The sequence below is a fragment of the Balaenoptera acutorostrata genome, chromosome 7 (assembly GCF_949987535.1).
Source record: "Balaenoptera acutorostrata chromosome 7, mBalAcu1.1, whole genome shotgun sequence".
NCBI lineage: Eukaryota > Metazoa > Chordata > Mammalia > Artiodactyla > Balaenopteridae > Balaenoptera > Balaenoptera acutorostrata.
In genome coordinates, this window is record NC_080070.1 from 52605181 (window position 1) to 52625436 (window position 20256).

The window sequence follows — 20256 nt, forward strand, 5'->3', positions numbered from 1 at the left end:
GGAGCAGGGTAAGCTTGAGCTGGGATTTCATTAGTCTGTGTGTCCACTCAGTCAGAACGAGGGCCAGAAGGGCATCTATTAATGCTGAGAGTGTAACTGGAGAACAGCATGTACGGAGGGATTTAATATCCCTGAAAGCTCCAGCTTTCTCTTGACCAGTTTGACTTCAGTTGGCTTTCTGGTTGTAACATGCAAGAGGTACACTTACAGTCATACAGAATTGCAAAATCTTTCCCTACATTTGTGTCATTATTTCAGTGTGGTTATCATTTGACAGGAGGAGAAATCAGGGGCCCGTAGCATGGTGTGGCCACGCGGGTAATAGCTGGAGGTCTCAGGGTCTCCAGCGGAGTGCTTTGCTAGAAGCTTCTTCCTTACTATGGGCAGATGGCTTTCATTAGCTACGAGCCCACTTGATTATCCTTTACCCTAAAGTGTTCCCACCGAGCTCTGTTTTCATTTGTAATGTGCTTTTGTCATCTGTGGAACAGCGTAGCAGTATATCAAAGCAGAATTCGTTTCAAACCGGAAGCAATTTATCATTTTCTTGTGGTGGTGAGACTCGAGTTCCATTATGGTTACAGTCTTCAGAGGACATGGAAAAATGCTCTAAAGGTAGAGTGACTCGAAACCTCTGCTTTCTGTCAAAACCTCTGCTCTCAGATTACACTGGTTTGGTATTCAGACCCCAGGTGAATTTGTATCCTCCCCCATCACTGGTCTACATCCCCTGTCATATTTTGCTTATGAAGTCTGCACTCGTGATCAACAAAAAGCACTTTCCTTTAGAGTTTTATGTCTTCCCCTGGGTGTGCGTGCAGACAGGTTTCCTTTTCTGTTCTTTAAGCACTGATGCCTGATTTCCATATGGCCTACTAAATCACAGGATCCAGGGATGGGGTCTGCACAGTTCGCTATATTTTTTTAAGTGCCAAAAATGCTTCTGATGCACATCCAAGAATTTAAATCACTGTTCCAGAGGTGAGTGGGTGAACCAAATGGAGATCCCCACCAAACAGGTGTTCTCCACCCTGGCTGCACATTAGAATCGCCAAGAGAGCTTTTAAAATGCAGGATACACATGCCCAGGCCCCTGTCCCAAAGAATCTTTCTAAATTACTGTGGGATGGGGCCCTGGCATCACTAGTTTTCCCGCAGTTCCTCAAGTGATTCTGATAAGGAGCCAGGGTTGAGAACACTTACCGTATGGAAGCTCTGTGTTCGCAACCTTAATTAGCTAAGAATCACCCAAGGAACTAAAAAAAAATAAGTCACCAGTGGGATTGGGGGCGTTCTAATTTAATTGCCTGGGGATGGGACTTGGACATAGGTGATTTTAAAAATTTCACCAGTTGATTTTTAAAGTGTAGCCACAATTGAGAATCACTATCAGAGAAAGATGCCTGAAAATTGCATTTTTGCCTGTTGAAGGCAGATATTATCACACCTGGAGCCATATAAGTGTTGCCGTCCCAATAAATATGAGCTTCACTGAGTGACATTTTGGGACAGTACTCCCTGAAGTGTTTTCTCTGGACCAGCAGCATTGGCCTGGCCTGGGAACCTATTAGAAATATGAATTCTCAGCTTCAACTCAGATAGACTGAATCAGAAACTGGGGGGTGGAGCCCAGCAATCTGATTTAACAAGTTCTCCAGGTGATTCTGATGATACCAAAGTTTGAGAGCCGCCATCTTTAGGCTTTTGGACCTTGATTTCTCAGAAGAAACAGCCACCGTCATCCAGTGCACAGCACATTGAGGACTAGCTTTTGAGTTAGTGACCCAGGAACTGGACTGAGGATGCTCGTAGGTCCTCTCAGGTCAATCTGCAGAGGACCATCATGGTCCTCTTGCAGGTCCATGATTGACAACGTTATCCTTAGAGACCAGTGCACCCTTCATTTTAATTTCATTCATTTAACTTGTGTTGGGTCCCTACAATCGGATAGTGACAGCCTGTTCCTGAAAGATTAGAAGTAACAATGATGGTGGTGGTGATGGTGATGATGACGAAGACTGATTGATTTAGTGCTTACCATACGCTGGGTACTCTAACAGTACTCTACATTTATCAACTCATTTTTAACTCAACTATCCTGTGAGATAGGTATATAATTACCCCCATTTTCCAGATGAGGAAACTGAGACACAGAGAAGTTATGTAATTTGCCCAAGATTCACAGTTCGTTAAGCACATTCAAACTGCGGCAACGTGGTTCTCCAGATGTTTGCCCTTAACCACAATGGTCGACTGCCTCTCCTGTAAGAAGGGAAGTGAAGTTTCCTATCCTTGTAAGATGTAAAAGCAAGTAGAGATAAATGAGAAAAGTAGCTGGCACTAGCATAGGGACGCTTGAATGCAAGATAAGTGTGTTTGACTCCTCCTCTTGCTTTTCTCCCACAGACCTGGCACACTGTCAAGCCTGCCTGGTGGAGATGAGCCAGCTCCTGCAAAGCATGGATGTCCTGCATCGGACATATTCGGCTCCGGCTATCAACGTCATCCAGGTTAGCCAGATCCCGCTTCTGTTTCATTCTGGCACTCTTCCGCTTTCCTCTCTCCTCCCAGCCTTTCACTAACAGGGACGTTGTCTTGTTGGTTGCTTCAGCCAGATTCAAGGGGATGGAGGTGGTCGCTTTGGTGTGTGTCTTTCCCTATTGGTTTGGTAGACCTTACTGTCTGTGCTCTCTTTCCTGTTTTGAAACAAAGGGTGGAGCTTTTGAAAGTCCCAAAAAGGAAAAAAGATCACATAGGAGATGGCGGTCCAGAGCTGTTGGCAAAGACGCTAAAGGAACGCTGCAGGTAACCCTTGCTTCCCTCCACGGGCTGGTTTCCTCATGGACACATGCTGGGGACTCCTTGGACTCAAAGAGAAGAATAGACAAGTGACTATTCTGTAGTTATTCTCTCAAATACCCTGTGCAGAGAGAGGAATTCAGTCACTTAGATTTTCTGGAAGATTTTCTGAATACTAGAATAAGCATGTAATGAATATTGGGTAAAGGGTTTTGGTTTCCCCTTCTTTAATGCTTAGCCTGCCTGCTCTCTTCCCTGCTTCGGTGTGTGCCTTGATTTGTGGCTGCTGTGGTCGTGTGCTCTGACTCACCTCTTCTGCTGCAACTCAGTGGACTCACCATCCCTCTGAGCCCACTGGCTGGAGTCTCTGGGAGCAGGACATTGTACAGACTAGACTCTCTCTTGCCTCTTGTCTCCAACCTTCCAATCCCACATCAGAAGTTCACTGCATAATGCTAGCCGCTGACTTTTCCCAATGCGCGGCTAAGCCAGAAGCCATGATTTGCAGCTCAGCCATTGCATATTAAATTGCAGCATTGTCAGGGTCAAAATAAATCAGAAACTTACAGAAACTGTTATACTCTTATATATTAATAACTCTGGTTCACAGCACTTTACGAGTTGAACTTAAATACTTTGAAAGCAAAGAGTGATTTGTGTATAAACATGTGAGAAGGAGGTTTGTTTCGTAGAAGCACCAGGTGCAAGTAAAGAAAACATTTTTAAATCTACCCCATTAACTATTAGCAACCTAGATCCTGGGTGATTATTGCCAGGAGGAAGGAAATGAATATAAACGAGAAACAGTCCGGCTGCTTTAGTTGTCATTTTCAACCTGTAGCTTTAATGCTGTGATCACCTCCAAAGGAAAATGTGATTTCTCACCCATTTTTATTTTGCAAGAAGCCAGTGAAAGTTTCTGTGACAAGTGTTTTCCTGAGTTTTCATATGTTATCACTCAATAGAAAGACTTTTCTATAGAATGTTCTTCTTCTTAGTACTTTCCAGTCCTAGAAACAAGTAAATATTCTAAGCGATTCGTATCTAAAAAGAAATATCTCCCTTTGGTGTCACTTCAGGTCCCAAAACCTTTTTCTGGCCCAGTAAGACTGCATTCCTCCAATCCTAATTTGTCAACACTAGATTTTGGAGAAGAAAAAAATTATTCCGATGGCTCTGAAACCTCATCAGAGTTTTCTAAAATGCAAGAAGATCTGTGTCATATTGCCCATAAAGGTAAATGAGTTTTCCTTCTTCCTAATGTGTTTGATGAAAATGTTAAATGTTTGTCTGAATGTGGGATGTCCTTGGAGAGGGGAATCTTAGTTGGTTCGTTTTCTGCTCTATTAGGATTTCGGGCAATCTAATTTTTATTTTATTTCCCTGGTAGTACAGAGTGTATTGGCAAGAAGTTTCTTTTTAACTCTGTAGGGGAGAAAGTGAGAGCCTTAAGTATACTTTAAAGGCTGAGCAATTTATATGCTGCAGATGAGAGTGTAAATTGGTACTTCTCTGGAGGGCATGTGACATCATGTTTCAACTTTTTAAAAAGTCTGCCTATCCAGCAATTCCACTTTGAAGAATTCATTCATAGCAATTAATTTAAAAATTATCCAAAGATATCCATCGTAGCATTGTTTATCATATCAAAAATTAGAAATAGATTTTCAACATCATTAGGAAAATGCAAATCAAAAGCATGGTGAGGGGCTTCCCTGGTGGCGCAGTGGCCAATGCAGGGGACACGGGTTCGAGCCCTGGTCTGGGAAGATCCCACATGCCGCGGAGCAATTGGACCCGTGAGCCACAGTTACTGAGCCTGCGCATCTGGAGCCTGTGCTCCGCAACAAGAGAGGCCACGATAGTGAGAGGCCTGCACACCGCGATGAAGAGTGGTCCCCGCTTGCCACAACTAGAGAAAGCCCTCGCACAGAAACGAAGACCCAACACAGCCATAAATTAATTAATTAATTAATTAAAAAAAAAAAAAGCATGGTGAGACATTAAAATGCACCTATTAGAATAGCTAAAATTTTTTAAAAAACTGACAGCTGGTAAGGATCCAGAGAAACTGGATCTCTCTTCCATTGCTGGTGGCAATGCAAGATGGTACACTCACTCTGGACAAGAGTTTGGCAGCTTTATATAAAACCAAACATGTACTTACCATACAACCCAACATTCACATTCCTGGGCATTTATCCCAGAGAAATGTAAACTTAAGTCCACACAAAATCCTATACACAACTGTTCAGAGCAGGTTTATTTGTATCAGCCAAAGACTGGAACAACCCAAATGTCCTTCAACAGATGAATGGTTAAACAAAAGGTGGTGCATCCATGCGGTGGAACACTACCCAGCAGTAAAAAGGAATGAACTGTGGATACACGCCACAGTGGAGGGGATCTCAAGGGCATCATATTGACCTAAAATAGCCAATCTCAAAAGGTGTCATAGTGTATGATTGAACTTACTAACACTTTTGTAGTGATACAAGCATAGAGATGGAGAAATGATTAGTGGTTGCCAGGGGTCAGGGACAAGGAGGAGGGAAAGTATGATTATAAAGGGGTAGTAAGAGGAATCTTGGTAGTGATGGAAAGCTCTATATCCTGATTCTAATGGTGGGTCCATGAATCTAGACATACAATAAAATTGCATTGACCACCATACGTGTACACATATTCACAAGTGAGAGCCTGTCAAACCGGTGAAATCTGAATAAGAGCTGTAGGTTATACCAATGTTAATTTCCCAGGTTTGATGTTGTACCAAAGTTATGTAAGATGTTACCACCATGGGAAACGGGATGTAAGGCACCCAGGGCTTCTCTGTACTGTTCTTGTAACTTCCTGTGAGTCTATAAAAATTTCACAATAGAAAGTTAAAAAAGAAAAATTAGAAATAACCTAAATGCCTGACAGTAGAGGGATTGGATTTTTAAAATGCAATGTAATCATATACTAGAATACTCAACAGCTACAATAATAATACCTACCTTATATCGAACACAGTGTCATGTCAGGTATTTGCTAATAAGCACTTAACATGCAGTATTTCATTGAATTCTAGCAGCAACCCGCAGAGTACGTATGACTGTAACCTCTTATCTGTGCACACGTAAGAAACCTGAGGCTTAGAGAAGCCAGAGAACTTCGTGAGGGTCACATGGTAGAAAGTAGCCAACCTGAGACTTGAATCCTAACCTGCCTGACCCCGGAGTCTGTGCTCCTCACCGGGTGTCTCACTGCCCTTACAGATGGGGTAGCCAGGGTTATTTTTATTTTTATAGGTATTGGAAGATTGACACAACATATTGAGCAAAAAATATAAGGTATGATCCCATTTTTTTTTTTTGGGAAAAAATAAACTATATAGGGCTTCCCTGGTGGCGCAGTGGTTGGGAATCTGCCTGCCAATGCAGGGGACACGGGTTCGAGCCCTGGTCTGGGAAGATCCCACATGCCGCGGAGCAACTAGGCCCGTGAGCCACGGCTACTGAGCCTGCGCGTCTGGAGCCTGTGCTCCGCAACAAGAGAGGCCGCGACAGTGAGAGGCCCGCACACCGCGATGAAGAGTGGCCCCCGCTTGCCGCAACTGGAGAGGGCCCTCGCACAGAAACGAAGACCCAACACAGCCATAAATAAATAAATAAATAAAATTTAAAATAAATAAATAAATAAACTATATAAATCTGGCATATATAGGCATATTAAAAAAGTCTGAGAGGATACATACCAGCATTTTAGTGATGGAGACTGGGAGTACTTATTCTGCTTTTTTAAAAAAAGTATCACAGATTTATCATTTTTTAAAGGAGAAAATGAGTTAAAAATTTTTAAATGGGAGGGCAGTACTTGAAGTGGGAGGAGAGAGGACGTTTCCTATTTTGCTCTTCTCTCGTCACCCTGCATTTTCCTTCCTTTACATCACTGATTCCTTTGGCTCTTTTCCCTAACCCTACAGACTTAACATAAAGCACGTTGGTTATGAGGAAACCATTGTATTCTCTTTACAGATTCTTACCTCCAACTCTTGTCCAAGTGACCGTTAGAACCTTGTCCATGTTTGGCAGTACAACTCATCTGTAAAATGGGAAGAATTACCTGCCCCACCCCTTTAAAGATCTTCACACACCCCAGTGTGGTTCTCTAGTATTAAAGGTACCCACTTGTAATTAGGTTGTTTCATTTTAGGTTTTGTGGGAGGAAATTCCTATACAGTGCCATTACTTTTTAATAATATGCACTGTCTTTTTAAAAATGAGAAGATAGTGCCTTCCTGCAGAAGGGAACTATCCTGATTTTACCTGCCTTGAAGAAGCTGCTTCCTCAGAAGGACAGAGTTTGCTATATTGAGTTCATCCCCTGATCCTGTCCTCCTGCAGAGGGCCTGACCTTGTGCAAGGTTTATAACGGGCCTCAGCCAGCTGTTCTGCCTTTCGGGCTTTGTGAAAACCAGCTGGCTGCAGGGCTGCCGCATACCTAGACTAGGTCAAGATTTGTGCTCGGAGAAAAGTCCAGGAACACCTATTCAACTATAGCCTGCGCCCCACGGGCTTGCGAACAGTGAATTCCCCAGGGAGCCCAGCAAGCTTTGTTTCATTCCTGTGGTTTTAGAGCGTACTTGCAGAGACTGCAAGATGTCGGGGAGTCCCTTTTACAGAGGCTGTAACTCAGAGGCCTCATGAAATGAAGACAGTTCTCAGGTTCTCCCTGTGTCCTGTGACCTTGCCTGCTTTCTCACTTTCATTCAAACTTTTGAAGCATCTTGACTTTTCTTCCTTTGTAAGCCTGATTTTGTTACTGACAGTTTTTATTGTACTTTCTTAACTGCATCACTAATCTGTTGACCAATAGATCTATTGCTCTATTGACTTCAGAGCAGCTGAGCTCAAGGCAAGAATTCCACTGTTGTTGTAAATAGTCTTATATTATCTACTTTTTCTTCAGCTTGTTAAATGCATCTGAATTCTCCCTGTCTCGTAGAAGTTGGATCAAATGGTAGGCAACTAATATACACCCATCCTAAAAAGTCTTTGTTATATATTTTAGACTATAAATTTGATTTTTATGGTGTATCACTGAACTAATTCTCATTGGTTCATGTGTCTGGCTTTGTGTCTATGTTGACATACATATAAGCAAACAGAGAACAAAATGTACTAAAGTCTAAAAGTCATAAGTAATTTGCCTTACATATATTAGCTTTTACATATCCCAAAATGTGTTTCATGGAACACTTTGCCCATACAACACTTTAAAAAACAGAAGAATTCCATGATTTAAAATGTTTGGAAAACACTGCTGACTATAGTCTGCTTTGCACTTACACAAGAAGCAGTAAATATTAAAGGCCCTGAGAAGTCCTGCAGCAGAGAAGCCTGTTAGCTTTGTTTAACTTACTGATTTTTAAATTTTCAACGTTGTTAGGGAAAATCTCCTCCCTCTTCCCCAAACTGCTGTCAGCTATTATCACTCTGGAACTAAAGTTCCTGGAAACATATGTCAGCAAACATTGTAAATAATAAGCCTTTTTGGAGCTAACCCTCTATACAAGCTAAGTCAGAAAACTTGCATTCAACTAGGCCACCTCTGTTATGACTAGCTGTGGGACTTTCACCTCATTGATTAACTTCTCTGGGCCTCAGTTGCCTCATTTGTTAAGTGTCCTAAAATAGTTGTCCTGACTCTTCGGCCTCTCAAATTCTGTAATTATCTTCTATGATTAATTGTTTTCCACTGAACGGAAATCATGCTGCTGCTTCTTGTTACAAGGAGATTTTGTGAGAGAGTGGTCTATTAGTAATACAAGCAAAAATTACCATATTTGGTGAGCAGATTTAGGATGGGAAAGCAAGGACTAGTATAGGACTGGGGTCAGGGTACTCCAGATGGAAGTGGATATTCACATTCTGCCTTGGAAGGGAGAAAAGTGAGGTTTTAGGGATACATCTCCTGCAACCTGTGGAAAATCTTTGCAGTGAGAGAAATCTTCATTTACAAATAGTAATAGTAATCTTCTAGTTTGGTTGAATGCCTTGCTTTCCTGCAGGCCATCTGAAAGCCAAGGGAATTGATTTGGTAAAGTGGCAGCCAGCTGAGTGCCATATCTGTTTAATTTAGAGCAATAAACATGATAATGAAAAAAAATTTTTTTGTAACTATGTAAAGTGACAGATGTTAACTACACTTATTGTGGTGATCATTTCTAAATGTATACAAGTATTGAATCATTATGTTGTATACCTGAAACCAGTATAATGTTGTATGTCAGTTATACCTCAATTAAGAAAAGAATTGTAGTAAAATACTAAGTAAACTTACCAAAAAATGACAGTGACGAGGTGTTTCCTCAGCGACCCACTCAGATGGGCATGGGTATCCTGTGGAGTTGCAAGGGGTAGGGGTGCCTATCTAATAGGACCTAAAATGCAGTGAGTGAGTTAACCGCAGGGCTTGTTGCTTTTCGGGTGAGCGCTTCCACTGCTTCTACTGCTCAGTAGATTCTGGTCAATCTCTCATTCATAGAACTTCTACCCTGTGTGCGTTTATTTATAAATGATGCTCCAGCAAGAGACTCAAGTATCCTAAAACTGCTGCCCATATTTCAAAAGACTGCAGTCATCACCACTTTCAGCCTCATATGTTTCTTTCATCACCACCACTATTATTATTGCAGTAGCATTTATTATTTATTATATGCGATGCATTGCGTTAAGTGCTTTACCTACATTATCTGATTTAATCCCCGTAACGATCTTTTGAAGTAAATGCTATTATTATCCCTATTTACAAGTGAGGAAACTGGGGCCCAGGTGCATAATATACTTGCCTGAAGTCCTGCAGTGAGTAAGTGATGGAGCTGGGAAGAATCCAGGGCTGATGTGGGAACTCACACTATTGGTGGCTCTGTTATTGTGCTCAATTGAATTGTTTAAATCAAAGAGCTAAGCATGTTCCACAGACACTATTAGAAAATTCAGTACCTATTGACCCTTGACCCCTGTCTTCTGTCAACAGAAGCACCATAATTTGTGTGTGCATTTAAACAAATTACTTATTTGTCCTGTGGTTTTGTGAAGATGCTCTAAGTCTATGGCTTAACACCACAACCTCAGACAAGTTAGGGACAGCCTACCGAGAGAGGTTCAGTTGTCTGCGTGGCTGTGGAATGAAGGGAGTAATTCAGTCATGCATATTTAGTTTCTGTGATACTGAATCGGCCACTCTGGAATAACAATACCTCAAAAAGTGCAGCGCCAGGCAGTTCAGTATTATGCCAGGCCATTGGAGTAGAAGTATGTCTCAGCCTCTTCCTTCTTCCTGCCTTTCTAAAACAAAATAGAATAAAGGAGATTGGAAATATTCACACGTGATTTCCATGATCAGTAATTCGGATGACAATTGCCTTATCCCTAGGAGGCAACTTGTACATTATGTGATCAAAACTTGGTGAATTTTTTGCTGTACCTAATAAGGGTTTTTAAAACTTCAGTTCAGGCACCTGAGTGCCTAATAACACTGAGCTCTCATTGTACCTGAACGCTCACTAAAGTGAACCAATTGTGGAATGCCACGTTGAGAGGTGGGGAATTCTGGGTCAGGCAGCTGGAAGGACTAACAAAGAAGAGGGTAGGTAACACCTTTTTGGAAATAATTTTAAACTTATAGACAAGTTGCAAGAATAATACAAAGAACTCTCATTTGTCTTTTACCCAAATTCACCATTTTTAATATTGTGCTGCATTTATCTCTTTCTTTCTACACACACACACACACACAGACATATATATATATACACGTGCAGATGTGTGTGCATTTATTTTTTCTCATCCCTGTGAGAATAGGAATCAAACATCATGTCTTTTTTATGTCTTTATGCTATAGTGTATATTTCCTAAGAATAGGGATATTCTGTTACTTAACCATAGTTTAGTTATGAAATTCAGGAATTTTAGCATTGAAGCAGTACTTTTACCTATTCTGCCTTCCATATTCAAATGTTGTCAATTATCCAAATAACATCCCTTAATAGCTCTTTTCCCCTTCAGTACAGGCTCTAGTCCGTGGTCATAGAGTGCATTTAGTTATCCTGCCTCCTCAGTCTCCTATAATTAGGAACAGTTCCTGAGTCTGTCTTTCTCTCTGATGAAATTGACACTTTTGAAGAATACAGGCCAATTTGAAAACATAGGATGGTCCTCATTTTGGGGTTGTCTGATGTTTCCTCCTGAGCAGATTCAGATGGCCTATCTCTGGCTTGTGTACAACAAAAACAATAGCGTGTCTTTTTCAGGGTATCACACAAAGTCCCAAGGTACACGAAGTCCATCTGACTCTCACTAGTGATTAATTTTGGACACCTAGTTAAGGTGCTGTCTAGTTTCTCCTCTGCATCGTTACCATTTTCCTTCTGACAACCAATAAGTTCTGTTTTCAAACATTTCCAGTCTTTGGAGATACAAACAAAACTAAATGTTGATAATTGAGAAGTATAGTCCTTTCAAGTGTCAGAATATCTTGGTGACAGGTCATAAAATCATGGAATTTTATAGTAGATAGGGACTTTGGAATTGACAAATATGTGTGATTTTCAAATTTTTAATAGACCTTATTCTTTAGAGTAGTTTTAGGTTCATAGCAAATTGAACAAGAAGTATAGTGTTCCCATACCCACTCACCCAGACATACATACATAACCTCCCCCATTATCAACATCCCACCACAGTGGTCCATTAGTTAACCATCAATAAACCTACATTGAAACATCATTATCACCCTGAGTGCATGGTTTACATTAGGATTCACTCTTGGTATTACATTTCAGATGTATTTTTTAAAGTCAATATAGGTACACATTTGCTGGACGCAAAATATTCATGGCTGTTGCTTTTCTAAGTTCTTTTATAAGAAATACATCTCTCTATATCTTGTTTTTAATTATGACTCTTCTTTTATTCCTTTTTGTAATGATTATATCTTTATAGTCTACTTCACTTTAAGGTCAGCTTTTAATACCATATTAACGGAGAGAGAGAAACTGAAGCAGCTGATGGAGCAGGATGTCTCCGTCTCCGCCTCTGCCCAGGTCCTTGGTCTGAAGCACGCCCTGTCATCTGTAAGTTACACATCTGTGTCATGGAAATGCCTGACAGTGTGTCCAGGCTCCTGAACTTTTTATATTTTCCATTGCCATGGTTATATTGAAAATTCATGATTTCCAAGGTTGTGTTGAAAATTCATGAGAAAACCAAACACATTATCCAAATTACATTCTAACCTTTCATCAGATCTGCTTATTCTAAACACCAAAGCTGAGCCTACTCGAAATCTTAGTTGCTAATATTTCACTGAGCATTAGATACTCTGTTTGGTTTCCTCCTATTTATCTTGAGTTTTCTGTTTCTGTAAAGCTTTTGTTATATGTTTTCGTTTTTGTTTTAAATTTATTTATTTACTTATTTATTTTTGGCTGTGCTGGGTCTTTGTTGCTGCGCGTGGGCTTCTCTCCAGTTGCGGCGAGCGGGGGCTACTCTTCATTGCGGTGCGCGGGCTTCCCATTGCGGTGGCTTCTCTCGTTGCGGAGCATGGGCTCTAGGTGCACGGGCTTCAGTAGTTGTGGCTTGCGGGCTCTAGAGCTCAGCAGTTGTGGCACAGGGCTTAGTTGCTCTGCGGCATGTGGGATCTTCCCCGACCAGGGCTTGAACCGGTCTCCCCTGCATTGGCAGGCGGATTCTTAACCACTGAGCCACCAGGGAATCTCCCATTATATGTTTGTTTTACAGACATTTGTTTGTTAATGCTCACAAAGTCTGACAGTTTGCAGATTTCCATACCTAAGACTTCACAAGCTTAGATTGACTTTCCAAATTGACAGGTACAGGCAACAGAGTGAAATGTTGAATTCACACTCTTCTCTGCTGCCCAGCATTGATCCTATCTACCTGTTTATACCACGTCTCTTTCAAAGACAGAAAAGTGATTTGATTTGATAGTACAAACGTTCAGCTCCCATGCTCCCCCCATGGGCACAAAGAGATGAGTCATGAGGAGTGTCAGGCAATCATTGTGCCTTTATAACAACAGAAAAATCACTGCCAAGCCTCAGATGTCTTTCAGTAAGCCGTCCTGTCATTCACTCTCTCTCCTTTTTTTTCATCGATTCCAGTTTATTCCTCAGAAGAGCTGGACTCCATTGAAGTGCAATATCCTAGAACTCTGTTTTGAATAGCTGACAATGTCTGGCTGTTATCTCTGTATCTGTCAAAAAGCTGGAGAACTTTTAAAAGAACATACTCATTTGCTCCTACTCTTTGCTTGTATGTGGAACCCTTATTGTGAAAAGAGAGAGAGTGTGTGCACACATGTGAAATTACCACCTGAAGCAGTACTGAACTTTCTATGTAGGGTCAGGTAGGGGAGATGAATTTTAGGATTTTGTTTTCAGAAGCCAATTCAGGCAGTGAGAGAACTAGAAAATACCCACCCATGTTTTCTACTCATCATATTACTGAGAAAAGTAAAGCAATGCTTTTGGTGTAACGTTAATGGTAAATACATTACCAGTGGTACATACTGTCATCGTAAGATACTTAAGGAATATTCGCTCAGTTGAATATTTCCAGTATGTTATCTTTGAAAGAAATAAAAAATAACGTAGATTTACTCCATGTTTAGAGTCTTAATGTTGTAGACCCAGAGATAGAAATGCCCCTTTTGGATTGTATTGGACAGCCAGCCACACACTGGGTGCTGCTTTGGTTTGAGGGAAGCAGGGTGGTTTTTTTCTTTTTTTAAGTTTATTTTTTAGTGGTAAAAGCATTTCTTATTGTTCCCAGTAGGTTGGCCTTTAGTGCACTTAGAAGGTACCTCTGATGGGCTCCCCCAAGTCCTTTTCACTGTGGTCTTCCTGTCCCCTGCCCTCCTCCTCTGGAGGTCTGGCCTCATTTTGTTAATCTGCTGGTCTGGTAGAGGCCATGAGACCCACCTGGCCATGGTATCCTAGTCCAGAGTCATTACCTTCTCTAAGGAGCTCTCCCTCACCCATGGTAAGGATTTTAGAAACTTAAGATAAAACGGATTGATCCTTTCCTTTTTGTCTTGGATTCCTGATTAGATTCAAGACTTGTTTTTTAAAAATAAGAACTTTAGAGTTATCTCAGGGCTATCAGAATGAATATGTTTGTGCTGTATGTGCAATCTTTGTGTTTTTCTTTCTTCTGCCTGTGGCTTACAAAGGAAAGAGAAGCTACTAAAATAGCACATTTTTCAGACCATATGGAGATTCTAGCCAGTGGTATAGATTCTAGCCACTTATACTAAGACGCCAGCAACATATTGGCCAAAGTGAGTGCCCCATAGAGGTTATTAGATGTAGTTGTGTGATTTAAGCAACATTTACTCGGTGTTTCCTAAATGACCCTTGAGAATTTCCCGATAACCCTTTCCATCTGTGAGTACTAAAATATAAAGCCAAAATTCTTGTCTGAGATCCAGGCAGTGGTTTAAATATAGACATCATTCTATGCTCTCAGCAGCTAGACCCTGTGGGCCCTGATGGATGGGGAAGGCTCTGAGCTTCTCAGAAGAGAGTCAGGAAGACAGACAGACAGGATGGATCTGTGTACAAGCACCTGGGGAGCTGATTGTGGGAGTGTGTGTGGGTGAATCAGGTGAAGTTGTCCCTTTCTAAAAACAGATCATTTGGAGAACAGTTGGTCATGAAGCACAGGGGATACCAGCATGAAAGAAACACCTTCCTTTACTTTCCTAGTTGGGAGGATGGGCTAGGGAATCACACCTGTCCAGGGAGAAATAAGAGATCTGGGCGGGCTGAGATGAGCTCACATCTCACAACCCCCTTCCCAGGGCCCTGGTCCTTAGCCCTTACCCAGGTAAGTAAGCTTTTTTTTTTTTTTTAAATAACTATCTTAGTCATGAAGAATGAATATAAAGCAATCAATACCTATATTGTAAAATAGTAAAATTAGTCCTCCACAAAATCTTCTCAGCACACTTCCTAAGATCCAATTCAACTAGTATGATAATTAAATAACATTAAACTATGTCCAATCATAAGGGGTGAGAGCAGCATTTTTATTGAAGATGAGAGAGGGAAGCTTGGAATCTTTAGAGGGAGCTAGTCAGACTCTAAAGGCAGCTGGGAAGGAGGAGGGGCTGAGAAACCTCGAGTAATAAGAGCTGTAGGTGTTTGTGATTTCCTTCTCCACCGAAAGGAAAGCCTTACTAACCCCACTTCCATCCCTGGAAATGAGATTCGAGAAGGGCCTCCGTTTCCAGTGTTTAATATCTTGTATCTGCCAGGCATCTCAGGAGTATCCTGTTGGATAACATTCAAGAAAAATAGTCAAGGAAGTGCCCCCAAGGGCTCCGCCACACTGGGCCCACTGCCGTGCTTTTCTGAAACATCCATTCATTAACAGAGCCCCACTATTTTTAACGTGTTCCAGGCCCTAGCACAAAACACAGACCTTAAAGAACGCTTATGCAGAATCCATGCTGAGTCTCTGGTCCTCGACCTCCCAGTTGCTGCCAAGTCGGGTGATGGTCTGGCAGAGGTGGGTAAGATTCTCGTCTGGTAATGTCGCCGCGCCTCGTCCCCGCAGGCCTCTCTGCTGCCCCTGGGAGTGGTCCTCCCCTCACCACGGGCGGCTGAGTATTCCCAAGGCTTCCTTGAAAGTATGCTGCTAGCTGCATTTCTGAACTGCTTTTTCCACCTAGAACTCTTCCTCCCTTGGTATTTCTTTACCCCATTTTCCTCCTAAGGATCACCCTTTTCTCTTGATATTACCGGAGTGGGGACTGTAGAGAGACAAATGTTTTCTCCTGTTACTTCTGAAAACACCTGACGTTCTCCGACCTATAGCATCCCAGTTCCCAGCCAGCTTCTTTTTGCTCCCTCTCTGAGAACCACTCTCCTATTTCTTTGTGGCTGTTTCCCTCTCCCTTTCCTGTGATTACCCTCAGAGGGGGAGAAATATTACAGTTGAGTGTCTTGGTCAGTTCATAGTATGTTAAAAATGTCTGTTCTCAAGACTTGGGATGTTTATCCAAAATATTCTTTGACTGTGTTTAAAATGAGAAAGTTCAGAAAAATACAAGTGGATTACTTGAAAAAGTCAGTAGAAAAGGGTAGTGAAGGTCAAAATTGTTTTTAGCAATCTCTTGTGTTTATGTGCCTGCCTCCATTGTGCTAAATTTTTCATTAACAAATGTATTCGACTGAGTGCATTTAAAAAAAAAAAAAAAAGGAAGATCAGGTACAAGAGGTGGGCATTGTAAATTTTTTAAAGGAGTTTCTAATGTTTAGTCTTAATTCGTCCTCCTTTTTCTGTCCTCAAAGAAAACAAAACCCTGACACAATTCCTTTACTCCTTGGAAAGTTGTTGTGTCGGGCGATGGGAAGATTAGATGCTGGAATCAATCAGACTGAAAGGCCTAGGCATCCACTTTCACGTGAAGCACAGGCTGTGTCCTGAGCTGATGGGACCCTCTTCTAATGAGGGTGGTACCCTCTCTCCACAGGGCTGGAGGGCCTCTTATTACTTCTGAGATACATGTCAGTGGTTGACCATGAAATTCTGCATCTTTCCTGCCCCCAAGAGATCTTTTCAATCACCTTATTTATTTTTAGAATTTTTATTAGAGTTGATTTACAAAGTTGTGTTAGTTTCAGGTGTACAGCAAAGTGAATCGGTTGTACATATACATCTGTCCTTTAACCCAGACCCAAACTTAGTCCCCTGCAAGACTGAGCACCTAAACATTACCTAAAGGGGCCTTCATTTCAGGCCTGGGCAAAGAAACATGCTTACCAGGAGGGCTGTCTCTGAATCTGCAGGTTTGCTGTAGCAGGGCTCAGTCACTGAGGCCAGCCGTCACTCAGGGTGGCTTGCTGCCAAACGCCATGGCGTTCTGTGGGGTTTGGTGCCCGTTTCCAGGCAGCACTTACCTTTGAAATTATCACCTAATTACATTAGTTTATTTAACAAGCCATTAAATAGATAAATGGCGAATTGACCCTTCATTTATGGTTCTGTGAATTTATATTCAATGCGTACCCTTGGGGCTATTTGCATTTGGGAAAGGAAACCAAAATCACAGGTCTTTTAAAATGCATGTTTTTAAATTGATCTCACAAGTAATGCACCTGAAGGCTTAAATGCTGTACATTGTCTTCGAAGAGGAGTGATAACATCCCTCGAGCTCACACCTTCCAAAACAACCTGCTAGAGTCTTGAATTGATGATTCACTTGTCTCACTGATCTAGTTCCTCTTTCAGTGATTTTCTGTTTTCCGTTGTTTTATCCTGCTTTTCACAGAGTGTGAAAAGGAAAGGCTGACTTTCCCAGTAAGGGAAAAGCCATTGTTGCCCTCAGGAAATAAGAGAGTGAGTGGAAATGGCCGCCCCAGAGCCTGAAAGCTCGACTCCAGTGTCCTTTCCTTGGGTAGCTCACAGGCTCCTCAAACACTGTGGGAATGACAGTTCCCACACTGGGGTCAGCCCAGGGTGCTCTGTTTTTAGGCCCTCGGAGCCAAAAAATTAAAAATAAATAAATAAATCTTTCCATTGCACACTAAAATGAATCACTAATGAATTAAATTCAAACGGAAGAATATTGATTTAAATGTTTAACAAATGGCTAGAGTAGGGAGGACTTCCTAAATGTGGAAGCAATAGAAAAAATTACAAGAAATGTTGACTAGATTTTGGAATTTTTTTTTAAAGGAAAAAAATTGGTCTGTTTCAAAAAATAAGAAGGCAAATAATCGACTAGGAAAAAATATTTTCAGTGAAAATGACAGACTTAGATAATGCTAAATAGGTGGTAGTGTCTTTAATATGTAAATAATTAATGAGTAAGAGCAGGCAACTTAAGTCCTCAACAAATAAATGGGAAAAAAGACACAATTCACGAAAAAATACCAAATACAAATTGTTTTTTTTTTTTTTAACTTCTTATTTTGTGATATTTATCAATTCACAGGAAGGTGCAAAGAAATGCAGAGGGAGGTCCCATGCATCCTGACCTAGCCTCCCCCATCTCTACAACTAGTTTTTTTGTTTTTTTAATTGAAGTATAGTTGATTTATAATATCATGTTAGTTTCGGTGTACAGCACAACGATTCATTTATACATATAGAGCTAGTTTTTTTAAAAAGGAAAAAAATGTTCAACCTAATTCTTAATGAAGAAATGCAAATTAAAACAATTAGAGTAAAAAAAATTTTTTTAATTATAGTATTCTGTAGCAGTAAAGATAAAGAGAAAATAAAGCTTCTCTTACTTGATGTAATTAGGTAATATACATTTTGCCTTAAACATTTTTAATAATTACTTCTGAGAACTGATTCTAAGAAATAATGACATACGAGCAAAGACATATTTGCAAACGTGTTCACCATCTTTACAAATTTGGAAACACCCTTAATTTCCAATAAATGAAATGGTTACTCTGTGACACGCATATATAGTAAATCTATCAAGTAAAGTTCATTGTCTCAGAGAAATTTTAGCAGCCTAGGGAGAAGTTCACAATATAATGCTAAGTGAATGTGGCAGACTAAATAAAGACTACGTACAGTGTGATCCCAGTTTTTCAAACTAAAAAAAAAAAATCTATATACAAATATTTTAATACAAAAAATACACTGACAGGTTAATAGGGGCCACATCTGGGTGATGGATTTTAAGTGATATTTATTTTATTTACATCTTTCTGTATTTTCTATTTTGAGCACGTATTACCTTTATCATCAGAACAAGTGTTAACTTAATCTTATTTTTTTTAATATCTTTACTGGAGTATAATTGCTTTGCAATGGTGTGTTAGTTTCTGCTTTATAACAAAGTGAACAAGCTATACATATACATATATCCCCATATCTCCTCCCTCTTGCGTCTCCCTCCCACCCTCCCTATCCCACCCCTCTAGGTGGTCACAAAGCACTGAGCTGATCTCCCTGTGCTATGCGGCTGCTTCCCACTAGCTATCTCTTTTACATTTGGTAGTGTATATATGTCCATGTCACTGAAGTTACCGTGCAATGTTGTTTGGAGGAAATTTATAAAATTAGATAGATAGATAGATGACAGTTATTTCAAAACAAAGCAAAGCTATATGTATAAAAAGGATTGGCGAGAAATGTATCAAAATGCCTATAGCGGTTGATTTATTTAGTGTGATGGGATTATGTGTGTTCCCTTCCCTCCTTTTTCTCTATTTATTTTTTTGTAATGTAAAAAAAGATGAACAACCACTTATGCCTTACAAACTTGAGGGGATATGATTGAATTGAAGTGACTAGATTAATATTTTAATACATGAGGTCCTGGGCTGTGCAGGACACTGGGCTGAGGGCTGGAGGCTCCTGCAGTCCTGTTTAGTTTTCGGTGACTATCAATAGGAAGTTGCTGGAGTAATGGAACAGCAGAAAGGGCTGGGGCCAGGCGTGCTATTTTCAGCGTTGATCAGGCAAGAAATCCTTCTGACCCATCAGCCTAGGAAGAAGAAATACAGAAAGAGCCAGAGTGACTATTAATAAATTAATGAGGAGAACAAGTAAATAAATCATTAGAGTCTTATGTGGCAGTGACAGCAAAGACACAGGACTGTTCTGTTGTTTCAGTGAACATTAAGGGAGCTCGGTTATTCATTACCATGTCTCCTCTTTTGAGGAGAGAGACCTTTCCTTTAAAGGTGACAGATGTGATGCTTATTTATAGATCTTAAAGTGATCTATCTTGTTTGTTAGCATGGAGAAGAAGCCTGCTTTTCAAAAGGCTGTAGGGATAATAAAATGGGTAGGATCTTTCAATGAATACCTTGGCTAGAAGAGAAAGGGATACACATTTAAATGTGTTCCTGAAGTAAACATTCCATAAAGAGACCATTTGACCTTTATTAATTATGAACATCTGCTGGGGTCCTCCTGTTATAGCATCTCCATTTTATGAGACTGAGGCGTGTGTCCTGAACTCATAAAGCTTCTGGGAAAGACATAACATGCGTTAACTTTTATTTCCCAAATTATTCTAGAGGGACTCATTTATCAGATACATAAGGATATATAAGCAGCTCCTTTATCAGCCCCGTGAGAAATGTGAGCTGTCAGGAAGTTCAGGTGACAGTCTTCTCTGATTCAAAGGAATCAAATCATGTCGTCCTCAGTATGTTCTCGTTCCTCAAGGTCTAGTCAGGCATCACCTCTTCTGTGAAGCCCTCCCCAACCAAAGCCCCCCTAACAGAACCAACCTCTCCTTCCTGTCCGCTTCTGTAGCGCTTTGTGTTCCATAGTCTTGGGCTCATGTGTGTTGGGTGTGTCCTCTACCCCACTTACTCGGGCCAAAAACCTTGGCTTATTCATCATCGTATCCCGCCATGACCGGCACAGTGCAGTTGCTCAATTTCTTGAGTTAAATTGAATTTTC

At 40.8% G+C, this 20256-nt stretch overlaps 1 protein-coding gene across 6 annotated transcripts in view; it reads left to right on the top strand.

Annotated features, from left to right (window-relative positions):
- Window positions 1–20256, top strand: part of OSBPL3 (oxysterol binding protein like 3) — a 208169-nt gene that overhangs the window by 142597 nt on the left and 45316 nt on the right. For 5 of the 6 annotated variants that reach the window (XM_007171498.2, XM_057550335.1, XM_007171499.2 and 2 more), the window contains 6 exons: window positions 492–615; window positions 2407–2510; window positions 2713–2805; window positions 3879–4035; window positions 11790–11920; window positions 15273–15380. In XM_007171498.2, the coding sequence (XP_007171560.2) occupies window positions 492–615; window positions 2407–2510; window positions 2713–2805; window positions 3879–4035; window positions 11790–11920; window positions 15273–15380 (717 nt within the window). The remainder of the gene's footprint in view (window positions 1–491; window positions 616–2406; window positions 2511–2712; window positions 2806–3878; window positions 4036–11789; window positions 11921–15272; window positions 15381–20256) is intronic. The other variant, XM_057550333.1, reaches the window with a different exon arrangement.